General features: G+C 40.2%; 2 protein-coding genes across 2 annotated transcripts; both read left to right on the top strand.

The window, feature by feature from the left end:
• The first annotated feature begins 1,000 nt into the window (after window positions 1-1,000).
• LOC124258813 (bone morphogenetic protein 1-like) lies at window positions 1,001-3,121 on the top strand. The gene is made up of 5 exons (XM_046692905.1): window positions 1,001-1,026; window positions 1,208-1,286; window positions 1,866-1,987; window positions 2,419-2,580; window positions 2,936-3,121. Exons 2-5 carry the CDS (start codon window positions 1,216-1,218, stop codon window positions 3,064-3,066), a joined length of 486 nt encoding a protein of 161 aa, XP_046548861.1. The 5' UTR covers window positions 1,001-1,026; window positions 1,208-1,215; the 3' UTR covers window positions 3,067-3,121.
• A 12,933-nt stretch (window positions 3,122-16,054) lies between these two features.
• Window positions 16,055-17,071, top strand: LOC124258738 (proline-rich extensin-like protein EPR1). Its single transcript, XM_046692820.1, has one exon. It carries the CDS (start codon window positions 16,055-16,057, stop codon window positions 17,069-17,071), a length of 1,017 nt encoding a protein of 338 aa, XP_046548776.1.
• The last annotated feature ends 8,332 nt before the right edge of the window (window positions 17,072-25,403 follow it).

Here is a 25,403-nt window from a genome sequence, read left to right as displayed (position 1 = left end):
CACATTATCACAAGTGTTTCATATCAACATATCAGGATGAGAGAAAGACCACATTATTACATTATCACAAGTGTTCAAGTGTCAGTGTTACAGTCTATCCAAGCTTGAGCAGGTAGCCGACGGCGTCAAGAAACTGAAGAGGGGATTTCTGTCCACGCTGAAGCTGTTCCTTGAGTCTGCACAGACGGTTGTCGATCTCTGTACACTCGTTTTCTGTTTGTTGGCGCAGCACCAAAGTCAATCTGAGCAATCCTCACTCTCTCGGCGTGTTCGACTCTCCTGATGACTTCTACAAATCTGTAGATGTTCGGGTGCCTGTGTGGAATTTCTCGATTCAGACGGTTGTGGAATCCTTCCAGGTTGTTGTTTGTCCTCGGCCCAGCTGTCAAGTTGTGGTTCCACAGGTGAAGAAAAATCTGGCAGTGTCGTCGACCCATGTTGTCACGATGTAGTCGTTGAAGTCGCCAGCTCTTGGGACGTCAGGAGTGTCATCCATGGCTTCAATCCAAGTGTCTTGGACCGCGGCTTGAGGAAGTAGAGGTAGTCCAGCTGCTCTCCTGATCCACTTGGTGACTTCGGGGTTTTCCTTGTAGGCAACAGCTAGTCCAAGATCCTGAACCTTCCTCCAGATGGCTTGACAGAAATGGAAGAAACAGCCCTTCACGTCAGCAGTGGGAAATTCTGTTTCTATGGCGTGGATTGCTGCTAGCTCAAAATCGGTCTGGATGCAGGCAGGATCAAGCGGTCTGTTGAGTCTCTGCTGAACTTCATCCTACTCAGGGTTGAGGTTTGTTTTCATCATGAGACCACTAATTTCCTTGCCACAAAAGACTAATCACATTTATGCATCCCTTGATCTCATCTATGCTCCATGCACTAATCCCTCTTTAGGATTAGTCTATTATATCAGACAGGTAAATGCTAGGTGTTGTTTTAACTAGCTGTAGGGGTACTGGAGTGTAGGGGTAGTGGCATGTAGGGGTTATGGGTGTGAACCATTGATTCTCAAGGCGGGACACTTAAGTGGTATGTCAATTTGTGTGAGTGAGCGAGGGAAAGCTGGGATTTGAATCCCGGGTAAGCGGACTGTGACAAAAACAAATATCTGTACATTTGACGCTAAAAAATCGATGTTGTTTCCAATGATGATTGTTACACAGAGATTGTTTAATCGCCTGAATACTTTCAAATACTTTTCGTTTTTCAGCTTCACGGATGACGAGTCTTTCAGCTAATTATACAGTCAAATATATTACTTCCCCAAATTATCCATTCAATTACCCGAGGTAGGTGGCCACAAAGTGCAGGTAGAGTTGGCTTTGAGTAAACAAAGCCAAATACTATTGCAAGTAAAGAGCTGAAACTTATGAACAAAATGATACACTCGTTCGCATCATGCGTTAATCACGTATACTGGAAATGTGCTCTCGGAAATGTTTATTATTTAATAGCCAGTCTGAATTCCTTAAAAATCATCAACAACTATTACAATATTTCACATACTCTATTTTACATTGTACCTTTATATATTGTTTCTAAACATGCCTGCTCACTGTGTCGTGTATTGCTTAGAAATCGACAACAATTCATTCTCACTTTCTAATATGAATTCTAGTTATTCTAGGAAACGAACCTGTCCGTAGAAGGTTATAATTACTGAATCATGATTCAATACCATTTGTTGTCCGGAACACCCCCCTTTGTAACATAAATGTAATCTTATGAAATTGATATGATCCTTAGGTAACGATATGCCTGTTGAATAATGCAACATCACAATAATGTATTGATGACTCTTTCTATCAGCTTGTGAAAATCGAAGCTTTACGTTTAATCAATTCATATGAGTGAATTCTGTATTATAGCAATGTCGAGCGCACATTGAAAATCGATGCGGGTGAATACTTTCGGGTCAAGATCAACGTTACCTACTCGCAACTGGAGAGCACTGTTGGCTGTCAAAATGAATACGTTGAAGCGTTCGATGGTAATGTTATGATTGCATGTTCACACCAGTTTGTGTGCACATTCATTGCGCTGTTGCTTGAGTCAGTTCTTTGACTTCCCGTCGTCAACACAGTCTGGAAAATATAGAACAGCAGGCTATTCTTGTAGTAGGTGTAAATTGTCTTAGTTACCCCAGCATCAAGTGAATAAATATACAATATCCTAATGCGTCTTATAAGTTCTCCTTTTCTATGTTTGTCGGAGCCGAAACTTGACTTTCATTCACGTATATTATTTGTGTTGCTTATGTGCACATGTACTATCCATCTACTATTGGTAAATCATTATCAGAAGGGATAAACGGGATTTGTTCAAGGAGATGGCAATTAATTTGAAACTTTGAATGTCGTTATCAATTCTTAATATATGAAATCATGTGGACAACAGCGTTGAGTGAATTTATGTCTGTAGGTTCAGATTCAAAAGCCACCTCTCTTGGACGTTGGTGTGGGGGAACTAAACCAAACAAAACCAGTTCAGGATCTTTAATGTTCCTGAAATTCAAGTCGAATTCCCATGTAGTCGACAGAGGATTCATTATCAAGTATACGATAGAGTTCGTGGGAATTTACGGTAAGTTGCAATGATCAAGTGTTAAGCTATATGTGCCACGAACCAAACTAGCCAACAAGCTAAATCTAAAGATCCAAACCTGTCCCTGACTAAAATAACAGTAATTATTTTGGGATGACAATATTTTGGAGGTAAAATGATTTAAGCTATCAGTATCCAGTGATAAAAGGCCCATGTAATACTAAGGTTTAGTTTCCAAAATGTTTTAGAGATTTAATATTTTTTTCTGTTATTACTAATTACCGCTAAAGTCAGCTGTTTGAATGTGAACCGATAATATATGAAACACATTGATGTAAAAGTTCTATAATTACAATGACAAATATATTGCATGTACATCTGCTTGTCTGTATAGCTTCGACAGTCTCTACCGGGATAATTGTTGGAGCTTGTCTGGGGGTAGTAGCTGTAATATTGACTGTACTGGGTGGAATCTGCGGCGTTTCTGCCAAAAGAAGACATGCTGGCAGAGCGACTGTTTCCTGACTATGGAATGGTTATCAAGCAAATAATCAGTCAAATAAATCGCTGGTATCTAGCCAAGACACTGATTAGCCCGTAGGCCTTGCCAAACCAAATCAGTCTTCAGCAATGACTTGAAGCTGCTTATTAGTCGAGTATTATTGCATATATTGCTCTTTGTCTTTACTCCAGCGTTTATGAAACTGTAAACATGTATCAGGTGACGTCATGTGTTTTGTGAAAGGATTCTTTTTTATATTTTCACTGTGATTAAATTTGTTTGATACATATATGTCGTTGGCGTTTTACTTTACCTAAAATTGTTCAATTTGTTTATCGTTGAGTACTATGCAAGCTATGGTGATGCTAGTTTGTAAGCCTGGAGTAGCCAGACAATCCAGGGATTCATACATTGAACAACCTGCAACGCTGTCCAGTAAAAAAACAATTCATCAGCGAATTGAAGAGAGGTTAAACCCTTTGAAGACCTGATGTAAGATACGAGTTAGAACTGAGGGAGACTTCAAATGCAAGGCGTACACCACTTTTCTGAGCTACCTGTTCTGAAAAAAACAGATAATGGTTATAATTTGGATAAATCTGGGATCAGAACCTAAGATTTAAGCCTCTGGCTCTTCTAATGGACGCAACTCTGCACAGACTTATGTGATGGCGTGTGATTTGAAGTGTATAGACATAAAGTTATACAAAATTGGCATCCCTTGTGGTCTTCATGTTTGTGTGTTTGATGACAAATGTTTGGTTCAAAACAAAACGTTTTGAAGAAAATCATTTTAGATGAGCTGTTTATGATGTGCCTGAAGGTTGTATGAAAGTAATACTTTAAGAGTCTTTTAGATTCTATTACTCCCAGTTATTTTATTCTATATCCCTTGATTTATTACCAAGCAGTGATAGCATCAATTCTATCACGAAATAACCGCAATTCTCAAGAATGGGATTGTTATACTTTTCTTGTACAAAAGATGCATTTTTAAGCTTATAACAGTATGCATCAACCAAGACTGCGAGCCTGACTTCCCGACCTAGATAGTCGCCTTTTATAAACATGGATTGCTGAAGACCAAATCTAACTCGGATCATCACCTGCGACATTTTTCTGAGAACATCAGGTGTCAGAAAGTGTTTTAAACAGTTGATGTTTGTCCAAGGTTTTCAGGTAAGAAAAGCATGATTTTACTACATACGACCTCATTACTTTCATGTTCACTGTAGATTGTTTATTCTTTATAGTCCGATTAATAGTTTACATACCGTCACATACTTTATCGTACAAAACACCCAAACGAACATGAATAAAGAAAATACATTTGCAACACGTTTATGTCCATACAAACTTCAAAGATTAAAGCGCCGCTTATATACAACGTATGCTCTAAGTGCAAGAAATTAACACATGTAGTCTTTACTCACAATGCTGGTAAAGGTCAGTTTTCACGAATCGCTCGCCATGACGTGGTTCCCAAATTCAGATGTTTCCAAATACACATCAACCTGAAATGAAACTAATATCTAGTCTCTGAAATGAACATATTTAACAGAAAAAGATTCCTAAAAAAAAATATAAATAATGAAAAAAGACACCGACTGTCGAAAAGGGACAGCTGTATATTTCTCTAACCACATACAGATATGTTATGTTATACCATGCCAACAATTACTACCAACAATTACTGCCAACTGTTAGCTTTTATAGTAAGCACTGTAAGTTTCATTGTCAACAGAAAGGCATCACATTTCACAAAGGAAAATACATCCACCGATATTGCCGCTTCATATATGTTGCAGCTGCATAAACAAACTATCTATTACGTCACATATGTTCCCTTAACTACCCGCAACACTACCAAGTACGTAGTGCCATTTATTCTACAAAAATAACGTGGTTTCGGCTAACTGTCTCACACATAACAGGGCTAGGCGAGTGTTCGTGCTCCGTGTCGTTACAGGAGACTGTGCTATACAGTTTGAGGATCACGGATTTTGTGTTAGTGTCCAACGCACATCTATATTCTGTATCATTTGGGGTTGTTGTTTTATTTTTCTTGAAACAATAACAAACCATGAAACATTGTTTTTGAGCGCTGTAAGAATGTTTCCATGGTAAAGTTGATCGATTGACTGTCCGGTTAGATGAGCGATGAATAAGGCAACGATGCGCCCTGCTACGAAACACGGGTATTCCATATAGCGGACGAACGATTTAACCACTGACTACACAGCAGCCTTCTCATTTGTCAGTCGCACTTCTGTCAACCAATCACATTCGTAGATTGTCAAATATCACTATGCTATTGCTAGGCCAGTGTCGACGTAATTTCTTAATAAACGTGGATTTTGTTTAGCTACAAAACGTTCCAGTATAATCAGAATTGATTACCTTCAGTGCGAGAATTAATAAATATCAGTTTCCAAAACTTGAGTTATATTGTAGTACCTGCGTTTGACGCCTCACAACTGTGGATTTATCACCGAGAACCTGTTGTTACGACGTTAATTGTAATAAAAACGCAAATTGTAATACTTGCAGCAAATGGTAATAACACGTCACAATTTTATTCTGGACTCACAAAAGTCCAGAAACTCTCCGCACTGTGGGCACTTTCTGACAAGGGATTTGACCAAATTAAACATGCAGTACTTATGAATATATGCCAAGGATGAAAAAATGAACTTGAAATTTAAACTCGCTCGCCCATGGGCGAAAATGTTTAATTTCGATCAGAATTCATGTTTTGGAGGTTGTAAATGAATGAGTGTATGTTTGTAAGCATCATGACACAAATTTCAACACATTTTAACTTACTTCGACTAATTTAGAGCGATATTTAAAAATCTCGCCCATGGGCGAAAAACATTTTGGCCCACTGGCGAGAATATTTACTTTTACTCAATATTTATGTTTTGGAGGTTGTAAATGAATGAGTGTATGTTTATAAGTATCATGAAACAAATTTCAACTCATTTTGACTTAATTCGACTAATTTAGAGCGATATTAAAAAATCTCGCTCATGGGCGAAAATTATGTTGGCCCATGGGCGAGAATATTTACTTTTACTCAAACTATATGTTTATCATGTTTTGGAAGTTGTAAATGAATGAGTGTATGTTGATAAGTATCATGAAACGAAATGCAACTCATATTGACTTAATTCGACTAATTTAGAGCGATATTAAAAAATCTCGCTCATGGGCGAAAATTATGTTGGCCCATGGGCGAGAATATTTACTTTTACTCAAACTATATGTTTATCATGTTTTGGAGGTTGTAAATGAATGAGTGTATGTTTATAAGTATCATGAAACAAAATTCAACTCATATTGACTTAATTCGACTAATTTAGAGCGATATTAAAAAATCTCGCTCATGGGCGAAAATTATGTTGGCCCATGGGCGAGAATATTTACTTTTACTCAAACTATATGTTTATCATGTTTTGGAAGTTGTAAATGAATGAGTGTATGTTGATAAGTATCATGAAACAAAATGCAACTCATATTGACTTAATTCGACTAATTTAGAGCGATATTAAAAAATCTCGCTCATGGGCGAAAATTATGTTGGCCCATGGGCGAGAATATTTACTTTTACTCAAACTATATGTTTATCATGTTTTGGAAGTTGTAAATGAATGAGTGTATGTTGATAAGTATCATGAAACAAAATGAAACTCATATTGACTTAATTCGACTAATTTAGAGCGATATTAAAAAATCCCGCTCATGGGCGAAAATTATGTTGGCCCATGGGCGAGAATATTTACTTTTACTCAAAATACATGTTTTTCCATGGTTTGAAGGTTGTAAATGAACGAGCGTATGTTTATAAACATCATGACACAAATTTCAATTAATTTTGACTTAATTCGACTAATTTAGAGCGATATTAAAAAATCTGCATTATTTACGGTAACATGGATTAGCTAATAGCGCATTGCCGGGAGACCCACATTCACACGATCACTCAACAATACCGATTTCCGGTTGAGCCACACCATTTTCAACTCTTGTTTTCTTAAAAGTAGCTTTCCCGGGCTATAACTATCAGCACACCCCAATCCGACCATCTGTCATTAATTAATTACCTGTCATGAGTTATCAGTTGTATTGAAAGCTCTCGCCTACTGTTTCATTTCTTAATTGTTTCACGGATAGGTATGTAGTCACTCCAAATTCACCATATGTGCGTGACTGTCCTCTCCGACGTCCGCGCCCACCTCTCAACCTCGCTCAGCCTGCCTTGCCCCCACTCAATGCTCCCATACCACCCCTTCACCCCACCCACCCTAGAAGGACTTACATGGTCCCTTCATACGATGGCGATTGTGCACAAATTTAGCCATCACTTAAAAACACAAGTATCCTTCTATTATAAAACCTGGTATATCTAAATTTACTTCAAATGTTTTGAGACTTACGTACCCTCTCAAAAAGACAAAACTGTGAAACCCGTGAAGGTCCGGGTTAGAATTGGCCTTCAGTAACCCATGCTTGTCGTAAGAGGCGACTAACGGGACCGGGTAGTCAGGCTCGCTGGCTTGGTTGACACATGTCATCGGTTCCCGATTGCGCTGATCGATGCTCATGCTGTTGATCACTGGATTGTCTGGTCCAGACTCGATTATTTACAGACCGCTGCAATATATTTGGAATATTGCTGAGTGTGGCGTAAAACTAAACTCACTCATCCAACTGCTCAGATCGATGCTCATGCTGTTGATCACTGGGTCGTCTGGTCCAGACTCGATTATTTACAGACCGCCGCCATATACATGTAGCTGGAATATTGTTGAGTGCAGCCTAAAACTAAACTCACTCGCTCACTCACTCCAAACTGTGAAAATTAGGAAAACCTCTAGCTACCAACAATGTCAACAAGAACATAATGTAGTCCCTGCATCACTACATCTTCAAGACTAAACGAATTGATAAATTATTCTAGACCAATATCTGTACACAAATAATCAAATGTAACTGCAAGTTCAAGGTTCCTAAGCACGTACAATGCACATTTACCCTACCTCATGTAATAATGTCTATCTCTGATTGATTCACGTGACCTTGAACAAATGGTGGACGGAAAAAAGTCATGGAAAAGAAGTCATAGAAAAAATAACTATTATAAAACATCATCTTCTCCAGTTATTTACTTTGTTTATACTATTTCACTTTCAAGTTAATTATTCCTTTAGTGTGACGCTGTAAGCAATTGGATCTTATCAAAACAGGAGAAATGAACAGATTATTATTTTTTTAGTTCTTAACGGATTGTGGGATTAAAAGTCACAAGTCACATGATTGTTTGGTTAACTAGCTTTGAGCTTGACGATATCACACCAATTAATGAACTCATGGGAGTATCAGTTAATGCTTTTTACTCAAATGGCTTCCTTCTAGCAGCTAATATAAGACACGCTGGCCGTAAGATTGTGATCCAAACTTTTCACGGCATTGACTGGAACATTCGGTTCAATAAACTGTGCTAGGACAACTGACTGATGTAGTGCTGTTGCAGATGAAAGTGTTATGATGATAGTGCATTTTCTGATGTCATGTATTTTACTTGAATGATTACATTAATTTTATAAGTTAGGTTCAAATGTTGTAGTGCTGTTGATGATAATATTGTTATATATTATGACTTGTAACAATCCTGACCTTTTTTGAGTTTATGACTTTTTTCCTATGACTTTATTCCTACCCAATCTATGACTTTTTTCCATAACTGTTTTTCCTATGACTTTTTTTCTACAACCGAACAAATTACAATGTATGCCGGGTGCACGGTTGTGCACTGCTTGGGTGGTGTTGTACAAATCATCAGTCAGAATAAATCATTTATATCCCGCCCCATGGAAAAAAACGGTATCTTCCCATAAGACCTCCCAAAAGACTGACCGCTTAAAACAGCACATTTTATGGTGGGTTGCATAAGGCTTAATGAAGCTGTACCCTTGATAATATGCATCAACGGCAGTCAGTGAACCGTGAAGCAGTGGTTCAAATCGACTAGTCAGTACCATGTTAGTGAAATATATGACTGAATTCCATGCTATATTTACATGAAGAGAGATTTAAGATTTTTTTGCCTAAGGTTATTATGTATTGATATGGTTTTATAAAAATCTTTCTATGATGTATATTTTGACCCTCTAGATAACAGTGTCTCATAAGCCTGTTAAGGCTGGATGTATGTAAAACATTACGTGTATATTTTATATGAATTTTATATCTTGTTTACATACATGGGACACTTTAAAAAACTATGTCTATTTGTCTGTCTGTCTTTAAACATTCGATAAGATAATTTCTGTTTACTATTGTGATGCGGTGTATACGGGGATTTTTGCGTCCCGTTTTATCCACCTAGCCGAAGGCGTCAGTGACAGTTTGCTACTACTTATGATAGGAATTAATTTGACGTTTTTGTGTATCCAGTTCTTGTGTATTCTGTTATATTATATATGTACCGGTGAGGTATTAAACCAGATTCTCTGAGAATATAAATATGTTTAAAGCATATGTTCAAGATTGAAATACAATATGAACATGCACACAATAGCAAAATTGAAAGGCACTTCTTGTCAAACAAGGTTTTCAAGAGCATATACGCATAACTGTGCACGTCTTGAGAAAGGTCAAAGTTCCTATTCCTATCTCAGTAAACAGGGTTGTTCAATCACACATATATACACACCAATTTTGCATGACAAATAAGTTAATGCACAAAAGAGAATTTAACACCATTTCGACACCTTATAATACAATCAATTCGAGATTTCCTTAGAATGTACGATATTTGGCTGCGCGATAAGCGCAGTCAGTCATTTTTAAAAAAAACCACACTCACGAGCACCTGTACATCTCACACCTAGCCCACACCTGACCTGAAACCTTTAAACAATATCTGCTGGCAAACTGGGGACACCCCGTTTCGGCGTATCTGCTAAAACCGTTATCAAGCAAGTGATGCCTACTGGGTAGTCCCGTAAGTTTAGACCTTTGGGTCGAGGTAAAAATCCATGGATGTTTGATGTTGTGACGACGGTGTTGTTTTAAGGGAATAGGACTCTAGCTTTCTACCAAATGTAAAATGTGTTAACTCAGCTCACCCAGGAAACGAAATAAGACACGTGTACCAGAATGTGAGTGAATTTGCCAGTTATAGCAAATTAGACTTCAAAGTTTTCCCTACATTTCGTGATGGAAGATACCTTTGTGTAAATGGTTATATGTTCATAGTGAAAAAGAGGAAAAGGGGAGAATGGATCTCGTGAAAATGCATGCAGAAAGACTGCATACAGATCAACACTCTCAACTGTCTTAACGACATAGTTTCTAAAATACCAAGAGACCACAACCATGGACCTGTACATAACGAAGTCAAGGTAAATCTTTTCGGCTGTAGCAAAAATATTGACAGTTTTTAAAAAGGTAAAAGCAAACTCAATCTTGAATATATTGTGTATTCCTCACTGCCTAATGTAAAGACTACATATTAATACTATGGATATTTTAATGTATTGTTTAAACATGTTTTCTTCAAGTAATCATGACGGGATTGGCAAACAAACAACCATGCATGTCAATGGTGCTCCATAACAATAATACAATTACATAGATAGTGACGTACACTACGACTTCTGATCTCGTCTGTGGTAAAACAGGAATCGTCTTCTGGCGGTGGCGGTACAGGGCGCTGCACATGGATGGAAAGGATGGCATCGTGCGTGTCTCATCATTGATCAGGTTGGTGAGCTCGTCGTTGTAGATGGTGCGCATCTGTGTTGGCTCCTCCCTGGCTCTCTTCCTCAGGTTGCTGACAAACCGGACCTTCTGGCTATCCTCTGGTGGGTGATTATGTTCTGTCGTATTCCTTACAACATTGCCAACAGTTGTGACTCTTCCTCTGCATGTTGACTGAACACACTTCCAGTGTAGACAAGACTGTCTCTCGACATTCTTAGTGTGAAGATAACCGTCAAATAGGACTTGGGGGCTACGTCTCCGTGACATAACAAACTCAACATTACGCAGACCAACCATGTTGATGCCATGTTAGTTTGTTGTCAACAGCTATATACTATACCGAACTATCGCAATTTACTTTCTCGTCTCACCTTCTCATTTCCCTCCACTTCTCAATAATACTGTGTATCTTTTATCATGGCGCTAAAACAACTTTTCAACACAATTTCAACATTTAACAACCTACACATTATCCAGTTTGTAAAATTGTTCTACTCACTAGAGGTTTATCATGAAACTAAAACAACTTTTAGCTAATCCCAAATTTCCTTGACACAAAACACTAAAGAACAGTTTAATCCCTCCCTTGATCTCATCTGTATTCTCTATGCACTAATCTCTCTTTGGGTCAGTTCATTATGCCAGACAGGTAAATGCCGTGTGTTGTTTTAACTAATTGTAGGGGTACTAGGCTGTAGGGGTAGTGGCATGTAGGGGTTATGGGATACAACCGGCAAACAAACATAAACATGCATGTCAATGCCGCTCCATAACAATAATACAATTACATAGATAGTGATGTACACTGTGTGCAAAACATAATGTGTGCAAATCATAATGGAAATCCACAAGGGCAATTTTAAAAATATTGCATGCAACTTACTCTGTGGTGTCCTCCGATCAGTTAGACGTCCCAGACTCGTTAAATCAACAAAGGTATTGGTTGGTTGCACTCAGGTACACTGCACTGTTACCTTTATTGGGTAATGGATTGATCCAAAGGTATGTGCATAAGAATATATTAAGCGATCTAATTAATAGGGCTGTAATGATGCATCAAACTATCGATGAATTGCAATTATTCCGAAAGCAATTAATCGATGGTAGAAATGAAGAACTATCGATGCATCGATAGTATGTGTGACTATCGATAGTTTAGTGATGGTTATTTATTCTTATTAAATATTTGTGTTGTTTTGCTTTTTTTAATTGTTTAGGTGCAAACTTGCAGCTTCATTGAGTTTATGTTTTAACTGTTTACTCGATCTTGGTTTCAAGTTTCTTGTCAGTTATTCATAGGGGGAGCAGAGGAAGCCCAAAAGCCCGTCGTATCCACCTCTGTACCTCTGTGAGTAACTCAGTTAGTTACATGGGAAATCTATAATCCTGTTTTGATCAAAGTGAACATTATGAACACAAACTGTGAGAAGCCGAAGTCAATAAACATTAGTATTCTGATCAAAGTATTTCTGCACAAAAAGTAACAAACTCATAATTAGTGTTAAAATATACCACTAACCACTAATATGAAAACATCTCGTTAGTCTATGGGATAGGTCTATTACGTCAGTGGGTAAAACTAGGTTTGTAATCACAGTCACGCCTGATTGGTCCAAAGTTGTCTGATAATCGGCAAATGGGATGTCTAACTTATGAGAGCAAAAGCATACATGGAATTGGAGACCCCCTTCTTCATCTCGCTTAAATGTGTGTTTAGCAATAATAAATCCTCAATAAAAAACACAACTTGCTTATATATGCAGGATGTACAGGAGGACTGCAACAGTCACAATGGATTGACATGAGAGTGACGATGAGAGCTATCGGGATAGGTTTGTATGTTGAGGTACAATATCTTCTTATAAGTTTTCATTACTATCAATGCATCCCGCTAATATATGATAACATTCATGATAACAGCACTCCATGTCCAGCTCGTTAAACAACACAATAAAAATACAATTATTATAATAGACTCACTCAGCGGGCCCCAGCCGTTAAAACACCAAAATAACCAAATAAATGAAATGCTAAAACTCTCCAAGAATCTGCACGCCTCAGGTAAAAAAGTAGAGTGCAAAAGTGAGAACCGCCAAAATAGTGCCAATCTTACTCTGCTAAATAAATCAGAATGGTCTCAGTGTTAGCATTGCCATATTGTGTGTACTTTGCATGTTTATTTATGTGGAATTGCTTCATGTTTCTATTTAAATAGGGGTTTGGGGACGGGGGGGGGGTGGGGTGTACTCCCCTAAAACCTCGGGCGAAGAATAGCCGTGACGGGCAGACGGGAATTACAAAATAATTGATCACAAAATATTAAAACGAAACGTGCGAACCTGGGTAGGTACACCTCGCAAGTGTGGGGTTGCCCACGATAGAATTTATTCAACAATGAATACTATGACGACATACCGAGTGTCACGTAGAATAAAAACACAGTTTTGATGCTTTTTTCTTTTGTGAGAAGGTTTGACAATGCCCTTAGCTCCTGAGTGGTGACGTGTGACGTCCTGGGCAGGAAGTGACAGTGTATTGATTTCTTTCCTTAATTACCCAGTTGGGGCCCTAATTAACCTTTATTTGTTCTGAAGCAGCATAGACTATTTATTTTATTTGGAAGTGGTTATTGGCAAATGTCAATAGGATTGACAAGACATATTTCAATACAGTTAAAGTTCTCACAATACTGTTTATGTTACAAGAATTACAAATTAAAAGTAATATTTCATATTCAACAATTTCTTAATTTTGACTGTTCCGACGTGTATGTTTTGATATTATCTGTTCGTACACGCATACCATTGACGAGCCACATTTCCAATTGCACTGAGTTATTTCGCATGTTGTACGTTAACAAATTAATAAATAAGCTACTGTACTGGGGCTTATCTTGCTGTGATTTCTGTTCTGTTTTATGAATCAATGTATCATTGAAGCAGTATGTCAGATACAGTTTCCAACACAAGGTAGTACCTTTGTGTTGTTCTGTGAAGCCATATCACATAAAAATGATAGAACTCTGGATCATTCGCAGATTGTTGCGAAGCGGCATTTTTGACATTTTCAGTCATCACTCGATCCTGAACTGGGTCACTAGTGTTATGCCCTTGGTGGTAAAAAACGATGCTTTTTCAGTGCTTCTGTATTCTCAAATCATCTACTATACAATATCACGTCATACTGTAGTTAGATAACTTGTTCCATGGCATTACTTCTAATGTTTTAAGTGCCTAGTGACTACATATGATGATGATTATGAGTTTAACGTCAGCTTCTGGCTGTAGCCAATAACGCCGACAGGGTAGGTGGGAGCTAAAGTAATAATTAATATGTTTATAATAAGGGATAAACCGCCATACCCCAAAAATGTAAATGATGGGGTGTTAACCTAAGTGAATTTTGAATGAAAACGGCTACAAACATGATAATAAATATATGGCGGCGTCTGTAAATAATCGAGTCTGGACCAGACAATCCAGTGACCAACAGCATGAGCATCGATCTGCGCAATTGGGAACCGATGACATATGTTAACCAAGCCAGCGAGCCTGACCACCCAATCCCGTTAGTCGCCTCTTACGACAAGCATGGGTTACTGAAGCATGGGTTACTCGCTAACTCGGACCTTCACGGGTAGACAAGCATGGGTTACTGAAGGCTCATTCTAACTCGGACCTTCACGGGTAGACAAGCATGGGTTACTGAAGGCTCATTCTAACTCGGACCTTCACGGGTTTAATTTGGAAGAAGAAACGTCAGAAACCAAAAATGAAAAAAGGTGAAGCAGATGATAAATGAGTGTAGATAATTGTAGGTATGACTAAGATGATAGCAAGGAGTATAAATTGATAATGGTTTGGAATTAAGAAGAAAGACAATAGGTGGGGTCGGGGTATGGGGAAGGAAGGACTGGGGGAAGAAGTGAGAAGGTTATCTTAGCCATTATGTGTGTAGAAGGAGTAGGAGTATAGCTTATGAATTTGGTAGTACAGTTAAGCTGCAGCTGATAAAATACAGGGTCCTAATAACCAAATTAAATTGGGTTACACTTTAACTGTAAGCATAAACGTTGACCTATGGGGCTTAAAGAGTCGAGGTAGGACGGCTGGCGAGTTTGAGCACAGACAATCACTTTGGACTTATGGGTGGTCTCTGTTTTGTCATCACGTGGACTACTTTATATGCTGATAACGTACACTGAAGTATACAGGCTTGACACTCTCAAACGTCATGATACTTGACAGCCCTGGCAATCACACGACACAAGCCAGCAGTGCATGATACAGAATGATACGGGCATGTTGGAGTAGTTACAGATATAATATACAGTTAGAGATAAAATTATGTAATCTGCTTTGAATGTATCTGGACGTCTGTGGTGAGTCTATCGGCAGTGTCTGGTTCGTGCAACTTGATTACTTGCCTGTAAGATAGATAAAAGTAAGTACTTTTATCATCTTTGTTCGCACTTTGTTCCTGTAACAATACGTTAAAATCTTGATAGTGTTCTGACACTCGTCCTCTATCTATTTTTTAATATCGTACTAAGTTAGTTGAATTAAGTCAAAATGAGTTGAAATTTGTGTCATGATGCCTATAAACATACACTCATTCATTTACAACCTCCAAAACATGAATTCTGAACGAAATTAAACATTCTCGCCCATGGGCCACTGTTCGCCCATGGGCGAGCGAGTTTAAATTTGAAATTTAAAGTTTTCGAAAAATTTTTCATTTTTTCACCCTTGGCATATATTCATAACAACTGCATGTTTCATTTGGTCAAATCTCTTGTCAGGAAGTGCCCACAGTGCGGAGAGTTTCTGGACTTTTGTGAGTCCAGAATTAAATTGTGACGTGTTTAATAAACTTGACGTAAATTGTAATGCACGCATTCTTTATTATAGCAATGTCGAGCGCACATTGAAAATCGATGCACAATCGGGTCAAGATCAACGTTACCAACTCGCAACTGGAGAGCTCTGTTGGCTGTCAAAATGACTACGTTGAAGCGTTCGATGGTAATGTTATGATTGCATGTTCACACCAGTTTGTGTGTACATTCATTGCTGCTGCTTGAGTCAGTTCTTTGACTTCTCGTCGTCAACACAGTCTGGAAAATATAGAGCAGCAGGCTATTCTTGTAGTAGGTGTAAATTGTCTTAGTTACCCCAGCATCAAGTGAATAAATATACAATGTCATGTTACGACACAGTAGAAATAACATAACCTAAAGACATGTCAGTTACACCCCTCTCCGCCTTCGCCTCCACCACGAGTTCCACCACTTCCAACGCTGCAAGTCCACCAACGGCGGTCGCAAGTCCACCCACCGTTACAAGCCCACCAACTTCCGCCACTACCAGTCCACCCACCGTTACAAGCCCACTCACTACCGCCGCCATCACCCCACTGCAAGTCCACCCACCGTTACGAGCCCACCCACTACCACCGCCATCACCCCACCGCAAGTCCACCCACTGTTACAAGCCCACCCACTACCGCCGCCATCACCCCACCACAAGTCCACCCACCGTTACAAGCCCACCCACTACCACCGCCATCACCCCACCGCAAGTCCACCCACCGTTACAAGCCCACCCACTACCACCCCACCGTTACAAGCCCACCCACCGTTACAAGCCACCGCTACCACCGCCATCACAAGTCCACCCACCGTTACAAGCCCACCCACTACCACCGCCATCACCCCACCGCAAGTCCACCCACCGTTACAAGCCCACCCACTACCACCGCCATCACCCCACCGCAAGTCCACCCACCGTTACAAGCCCACCCACTACCACCGCCATCACCCCACCGCAAGTCCACCCACCCACCGTTACAAGCCCACCCACTACCACCGCCATCACCCCACTGCAAGTCCACCCACCGTTACAAGCCCCACCCACTACCACCGCCATCACCCCACTGCAAGTCCACCCACCCAGTTACAAGCCCACCCACTACCACCGCCATCACCCCACCACAAGTCCACCCACCGTTACAAGCCCACCCACTACCACCGCCATCACCCCACCACAAGTCCACCCACCGTTACAAGCCCACCTACTACCACCGCCATCACCCCACCGCAAGTCCACCCACCGTTACAAGCCCACCCACTACCAGCGCGTCCACCCACCGTTACAAGCCCACCCGCTACCGCCGCCATCACAAGCCACCACCCCACCGCAAGTCCATCCACTGTATAAAAGCCCACCCATTACCTATTTTCAACGGGTTTGCAGCTAAGTAGTTTATTTTTTCAATCTGAGCGCATAAGACTCTAACAATTTCCCCTATATGACGACTCTATCCAAAGTTACAGGACCTTAACCAACCAACAAACAGCACATCACTACAGGACAGATATGCAACAGATAGTGTCCTACTTCTAAAAAATTGATAACGCCCTTACATGAAATACAGGGTTGGCACTTAAGTTTTGCACACGTATTGCACACGAAAAAGTGTCAGTCTTGTAAAATATATGCTACTGTTGAGATCATGATTATAGCATACACTTGAACATTTTGCTGCGGGTGAGACATCTATTGCAAATAGGTGTTGTGTCCAAGTGTGCAGAGCGTATCATTCATGTGCATTCAACAGAAAGAACAGCAACATGTGCTTGTTCTGACTTAATTCTCACGAGGGCAGTATGCTTTGTTATGATGACCAATACACTATATGTGAGAAGTTTAGATTACGTCAATACATATACTGACATACACTGAAAACACAAAACCAAATTCAAATGAGGAAAACTTAACAAACAACATGTTGATGAAAATGGTAATATAATTATTTTGAGAATTTCATTGTGCTTCAATTTCATAAAAATGAGTGAGTGAGTGAGTTTAGTTTTACGACGCACTGAGCAATATTCCAGCAGTATGGCGGCGGTCTGTAACTAATCGAGCCTGGACCAGAGTAGTAGCGTAAGTAGCGAGTGTGACCTCCTTGAATCTGTACACATGCACAGAGTGGACATGCCATGGAGAGAGAGAGAGAGAGAGAGAGAGAGAGAGAGAGAGAGAGAGAGAGAGAGAGAGAGAGAGAGAGAGAGAGAGAGAGAGAGAGAGAGAGAGAGAGAGAGAGAGAGAGAGAGAGAGAGAGAGAGAGAGAGAGAGAGAGAGAGAGAGAGAGAGAGAGAGAGAGAGAGAGAGAGAGAGATTTTCTGTCAGATTTTAAATTATGAAAAGAGGGCAAGAGTTTCAATATCCAATTATCAGCCCCGTGGGTGAGTTCAAAAACAACGCGTATACCTATACATCACCGAATCTAACAAGAAGGTTGCATCCCAAATCGCAATGACAACTCACTTTCCCCCAGAGTAACTGTCAAACAAAACTGCTTAATGGAGATCAAGGACGGATAATTTGAGATCGAGGGAACCACGGGGATGAATCCAGGTGTCATTGCAAGTTTACCGAAATGCAAGTCCAGGTCATACTGATTCACCGAGGATGATACCCAGCCACATGGAATATTGTGACCACCGGTCACCGACTTGTAGGAGTACATGTAGTAGTCAAACTTATAATTCTGTCGGTATTTCATAAAGATTACGATATGTTTGAATCATGTAACATATCGACTCGTCGTGACTATAGTATCCAAATATTGTGCGACTAATGACCGACGAGTCATAAACGAGTAAGTACACAATCTGAACTATGTATGTGGTCAAGGCTCCTTGACTCAGTGGTCGTTTTCCTGGGGCAAAGTATTTTCGACGACCAATTTTAGATCAAAGTGTTATTTGTTTACACAAAATGTATATATCATATGTAGTCTGTACACATTTTACATGTAGCACTTGTCGACTGGTCTATTTACATCCACATACAATCAGAAAAGCTGCTAAAACAGCATCATTATGTTATGCACTTCGAGAAAAAATGCACGAAAGATTTTGACAGTGAATCTACACGAGAGTAGGACAGACGGGGTCAATCAGCGAGTCATAAAGCATATGGTGTCCAATGAAAATAATAAACCTGATTGTAATGGCATAAAATAGCACGGCCTGGAATTGGATTAATGATTATTGAGAGGTAAGCAAGGTATCTCGTTGTTAGGAATTAACATAAATTATGCAATTATTGCACGGTCATCGTTGTGGGTGATATTTGTTCTCGGCGGGTACATGTGCGGATCGCACCAACACAACACCCACACATAATCGGCTGATACGCCCCCCACCCGGGGATCGCCCTATATATGGCTTAACCATCCTAAATTTGACACACAATGGATTTACACACAGCTGCAGTCCTGCTCTTGGCTATTCTGTCTCCAGCGCTTGCTACAAATACAGGTATATCTACAGATCGTCTTCGTTGATATTCGGTCGAGGCTAGGAACTCGTTACTGCTTGGGTGTTTGTGTTGGTGTAAAATCGACACGGGTTATTCTCCATGTATGAACCGGGTCGATGTTATGTCAGATAACGTACCGTTCTCACACAGCATTGCTATGTCCTACTTTGTATACATCTAAATTGTGTAATTACTATTGCAAGTGAAGATTAGTTTACGAAGCCCTGCGCCTGTGAGTGACAACGACCGAAAACTAGCGTAGGTAAACCCACTTTAATCTGTGCTCGTCAACTCAACAATTAACAGGGAGAGTGACCACCTGAAACACAGGTCGATACGAAATAGCGTTTTCCCAATAACTGCTAATAACTAACATAACGTGTAGGGCCTCTAATGGCGCTGCCAGGATGAAATTTGGCAAAATTGAGAGATACCCGACGGGGAGCTTGACGATCATCCGTGGGTTTTGACGGAAGGACCCCGTTGACACATCGTAGACAAATCAGAGTTATTTTCTTACGGCGACCGGTGGTCCACACTCCAATCGATAACGCATCTGTGACACATGTTCCGGTCACCCACCAGTGACCCCACAGGCACATGCCAAACCGTCAGTTAATCGGACGATTTTTTCAGTGTGCTGGTGTGGCATGGTCGCCGGAGGATAACAGAAATACGGCCAGTTCGAGGCTCTGATGGCAGAGCTAGAGAGGGAGCATCATCTCTTTATGTCTACTGAAATATGGATTGTGTCAATCACCAACTTTGATTGACCAGGCGCTGAGCGGGCTCCTTTTCTAGCGAGCGGAATCGAACGATTATAATCCATCGACAGGCGCCTGTTCGGGAACCGAACGATTTGGAGATGACCGGCCGATTCCCACCAGATGACCCGTCAGTCACTTGACGATATTAATCTTCCAATTTTCCAGTGACTGGAAGGGTATCTTCTGATCATCCTTGGTTTTGTGACAACTGAACCGATGTGACACAGATGTGGGCGGAAATTTGTCGCAGGCCGTAACATCGTGAAACCCACAGATGCCCACGCATCGGCCGGCGACCTTTGAAACATTACGTATACATGACCTTGGCATAAGGCCTTGATCATCTGGCGGTATGCACCGTATGAAACTGTTCGTTGCACTGTGAGAGCAAAGAATTGAATGAAACTACTAACTATCTCCAGCCTAGTTCCCACTTTAAAAAGGAATAATTACTGATACAGTTTTTGAGTTACAGGAGCTTTGAATTACTATTAAAATGGTGATGGTACTTGCAAAACGCCTTCGCGAAAAGGTGGGCGTGTCACAATATATATGATATAATATAATAGGATTAAGTCAGATGCACAGTGTTCAGGTAAACACGAGGACACAGTCCCATTGTTAGGACAATTCAGGGCGTAGCAACACGTGATGTGACGAGCTAAGGGATTAGGTTACACAGACACAGTATTTCTCAATGCTTCTCGACACCAGAGTGGTCTCTCACATTGCACCCATGAAGGGCCACCTCCTCGTGGTGGGTGCTGGGTAACGCTAAGCGCCCTTCAACCCCCCGTTGTGGACCCGGGGGTATATTTGGTCCACCAACCCGTTTGCCGTGGGTTGCGCCCCTGTGTCGGTGGAGGACGGGAGGCTGGTGGTTGAGGGCATTGGTTCCAGGATTAGCGTTCCTTTGCCCAACACACCACTTCGCCCCTTACTTCACCTAGACGGGTGGTAGAACTGGCCCGGTTCTATCAATCGGCTGGTCACGCCAAGCCCTGTGTATAGACTATATCTATATATGTCATTGCACAAATTACATTTGGAATTGTTTTAATTTCGGGCTTACTTGTTTATCTAAAACGTTTGTGATTTTGAATTATTATGTTATGAACTTTGCCTAGAGTCTTATGCCCAGAAGGCGGTGGCTCATGGGCCAATCTGGTGGAACTATTAATCTTTTAATTCTTCTGCTGGAGTATATCATCCGGGTATCCTTGGTGCTGCAAGTTGGAAATCCACTTGGTTTTAGCATTGTCCTTGTGATACTCCGTGGTGGGTGGGGAGCTCGGATGATGAATTCTAAAAAAACTAAACATGGCTTATGAAACCCCCATAAAAAAGACCAAGCGTACACTTGACACTGATCCTGTTGAGACTGACCATAGACTGCCCAACTCACTTGATTATTGGCCACGTTTTCTTCTACTTGAAACTGTTGACTTGACACCATTGAAATTGAATCCTTTTGCCGTCTCGAAGGGTATACAAGGTATTGCCGGTGATGTTAAGAACATTAAGCGGTTACGTTCTGGTGCTCTACTTGTTGAGTGTGCGAAAAGACATCAAGCCACGAACCTTCTGAGCACGAAAACCTTTGTCGGTATTCCGGTCACGGTCACTGCTCACAAAACACTCAACACGAGCAAAGGCATTGTCAGAGATCGTGACAGATTGTTTGCTGACATGTCAGAACTTGACATAGTGTCTGAAATGAAGGACCAAGGCGTGCTTTATGTCAAACGTTTTACAACTCGGAAAAACAATGAAACTTTCAAAACTAATACATATCTGTTTTCCTTTTCATGCCCAAATGCTCCCAAATCACTGAAGGCAGGTTATTGTAACGTCCAAGTTGACACCTACATCCCTAACCCGCTCAGGTGTTTTAAATGCCAGAAATATGGACATGGTGTAAATACTTGCACATTGTCTGTTGTGTGTGCTCACTGTGGTGAGAAGACACACACAACAGAAGATTGTACCAGTGATTTTAAAAAAATGCACCAACTGCTCAGGCGAACATTCCTCCTTCTCCAAAGATTGTCCTATTTGGAAAGAACAAATGCAAATTAACAAGATCAAATTTACCCAAAACATTAGCTTTTCCGAAGCCAAAAAAACTTGTAAAGAGTTCTGACCTTAAGGAAACATATGCTTCAGTAACCGCAACACCATCTGAGTCAAGCTCTAAAGTGCCCAAATTGTCCACAAGCTGTCAAACAAATTTGACTTGGGTCAAAAGCGATTCTCCAGAGCTCTTGTACCCTGCAATGTCTTCTCAAACTACAGACTCACTTCCTGTTATGTCTGAAAAGCAGTCAGCATCATCTTCTGGTAAACAGTCTCAGTCGAGTTCAAAGTCTCAATCGTCATCTACTGGTCAACAAACTGGTAAAGCCAAAAATAAACCTAAACCTGATTCCTCAAAAGCACAAAGTGGAAGACCCCCCAAAGGGTCAGAAAACAGAATACAGTTGTACAACAAATATGGATCTCTTGATGATATGGACGTGACTGAAGCCGTCCATACTAGGGCACACAGCTTGTCGCCCACCAAACAAGTGCGGGGTAGATCCCCCATAAATCCCCCCAAGAGATAGGTTATCAGAATAATATCATACAGTGGAATTGCAGAGGACTAAAGACTAACTTCAGTGAATTGCAACTATTAGTCCAAGATTATACACCATCAGCAATCTGTCTGCAGGAGACATATTTAAAACAGACGGACACTTTTGACTTACGCCATTTCAATGCGTATCATTATTTTTCACCTCCGGGTGACAGGGCCACTGGCGGATCTTCCATCCTCATCAGGCAGAATATTATCCATAGCCCTGTTTCACTTACTACTGGTCTACAGGCTGTTGCCGTTCGACTCACTTTTCATGTTACGCTCACATTATGCTCTTTGTATATCTCACCGTCTTCAGCTCTTCAGAAGAGTGAACTTCAAAATCTATATGACCAACTCCCACAACCCTGTATTATTATGGGAGATTTAAATGGCCACAACCCACTCTGGGGTGGTACAAATACTAATGCTAAAGGTAAACTATTGGAAGAGTTCTGTTCAGATAATGATTTATGCATATATAATGACGGTTCCAACACCTATTTACATCCTGGCACGGGAACTTATTCAGCTCTAGATCTATCAATTACAGACCCAGACCTATTGAATGAATTTGAATGGTCAGTCCACAATGATCTTTGTGGAAGTGACCATTTCCCAACAATATTAAAGCCTGTGAACCCATCTGATAATACCCCATCCTCTAGATGGAACTTTAAAAAAGCTAACTGGAATTTATATCAAACTCTCTGTTGTAACAGACTTCAACCTGCACTGTTTATAGATGTTCCTGATGCAATAAAAATTTCTCTGATGAACTCAATAAAGTAGCTGATGAGTGTATACCCAAATCCTCTGCAATTCCACACATCCGAAAACCATGGTTTAACGCTGAATGCAAACAGGCTAGGACAGCACGGAAGAAAGCTGAGAATTATTTCCGTCGCCATCCTATGGTCCATAATTTGAATAAATTTAAAATGTTAAATGCTAAGGCACGGCGTACCTTCAAGCAACATAAACGTCAATCCTGGCGAAATTATGTATCAAAAATAAATTCACGAACGCCGATATCAAAAGTATGGAATATGATCCAGAAAATAAAAGGTAAGGGTTCTAAATCTAGCATTAAGCATCTGAAAGATGGAGACGAATTATTAACTAGTAAATCTGATATTGCGAATAAACTTGGAGAAACTTTGGCCAAACACTCTTCCTCATCGAATTATTTACCTCAATTCCAAAATTATAAAATCAACAGGAAAAGAAACCTGTTAATTTCAATTCAGATAATGGGGAAGATTACAATGAACTATTTTCTATTCATGAGCTTCGTACTGCTCTTGACCAGGCTCATGATACTGCTGCAGGGGCTGATAACATACATTATCAGCTTCTAAAACACCTACCAGAATCATGTTTAGAGACCCTCTTAACCATTTTTGATATTATTTGGACATCTGGAAAATTTCCTGCTTCTTGGCGGGATGCTATTATTGTTCCCGTCCCTAAACCTGGACGTGACCATACTGATCCTTCGAATTATCGACCGATTTCACTAACAAGCTGTGTTTGCAAGACCATGGAACGCATGATAAATAATCGACTTGTTTGGTACTTGGAAACCAATAACCTTATAACAGATATCCAGTGTGGTTTCCGTAAAAATAGAAGTACGATCGATCATTTAGTGCGTTTAGAATCCTTTGTTAAAAATGCCATTATTCAAAACAACATGCAGTGTCGATCTTTTTCGATTTAGAAAAAGCATATGACACTACTTGGAAACATGGGATTTTAAGAGATTTACACGATTTGGGTTTGCGAGGCCGTTTGCCTCAATTCATATCCAAGTTTTTAACTGACAGGCAATTTCAAGTCCGCGTGGGTTCTACCCTGTCTGATCATTACAATCAGGATCAGGGTGTCCCACAAGGCAGTATTTTGTCTGTAACACTTTTTAGCATAAAGATAAATAGTTTGTCCAAGGTTTTAAATAATTCAATCGATGGGTCGCTGTTTGTGGATGATTTTAATATTTCTTGTCGTGGTAAAAATATGCATACTATTGAACGGCAACTGCAATTGTGTTTAAATAAAATACATAAATGGTGTCTTGAAAACGGCTTTAAATTTTCTAAATCAAAAACTAATTGTATACACTTCTGTCGAAAATATAAGCCACATAAGGACCCAGAACTAAATTTAAATGGCACTCCCATCAAGGTTGTAAAGGAGGCCAAGTTCTTAGGTCTCATTTTCGACTCCCATTTAACTTTTCTTCCGCATATCAAATCTCTTAAAACTAAATGCCTGAAGGCACTCGATTTATTGAAAGTCGTGTCTAATTCAAGGTGGGGAGGGGATCAAGCTACGCTCCTACACCTTTACAGATCACTGGTCCGCTCGAAGCTTGATTACGCCTCTATCGTATATGGTGGGGCCTGTAAAAGCAACCTCAAACTACTTGATTCTATCCATCACCAGGGTCTAAGACTTTGTCTTGGGTCTTTCAGAACCTCTCCCATTGACAGTCTCTACGTTGAGGCCGATGAGCCATCTTTAAAACTTCGCCGTATCAAATTGTCCCTACAATATATCACAAAGTTATATTCTAATGAATCCAATCCTGCTCACACTTGCGTTTTTAATCCTCTTTATGAGGATTTGTATAATAAAAGACCTTCACTTGTTCCACCTCTTGGGATAAGAATCCAACAATATATTTCTGCTGTCGGCATTGAGCTGGACAATATATCTCCTTCCCGTCTTCTTTCTTCTCCTCCTTGGCAATTGGTGAGGCCAGAAGTTGACTTAACATTAACCACATTTAAAAAATCAGAAACTAATGATCTACAGTATAAACAAGAATTTAGTCAATTAAGAAATAAATATAATACCTATAAATCCGT

Source organism: Haliotis rubra, unplaced genomic scaffold (genome assembly GCF_003918875.1).
Source record: "Haliotis rubra isolate DU_JTF1 unplaced genomic scaffold, ASM391887v1 Scf70, whole genome shotgun sequence".
Lineage (NCBI taxonomy): Eukaryota > Metazoa > Mollusca > Gastropoda > Lepetellida > Haliotidae > Haliotis > Haliotis rubra.
This window is presented reverse-complemented; position numbering and strand designations above follow the sequence as displayed.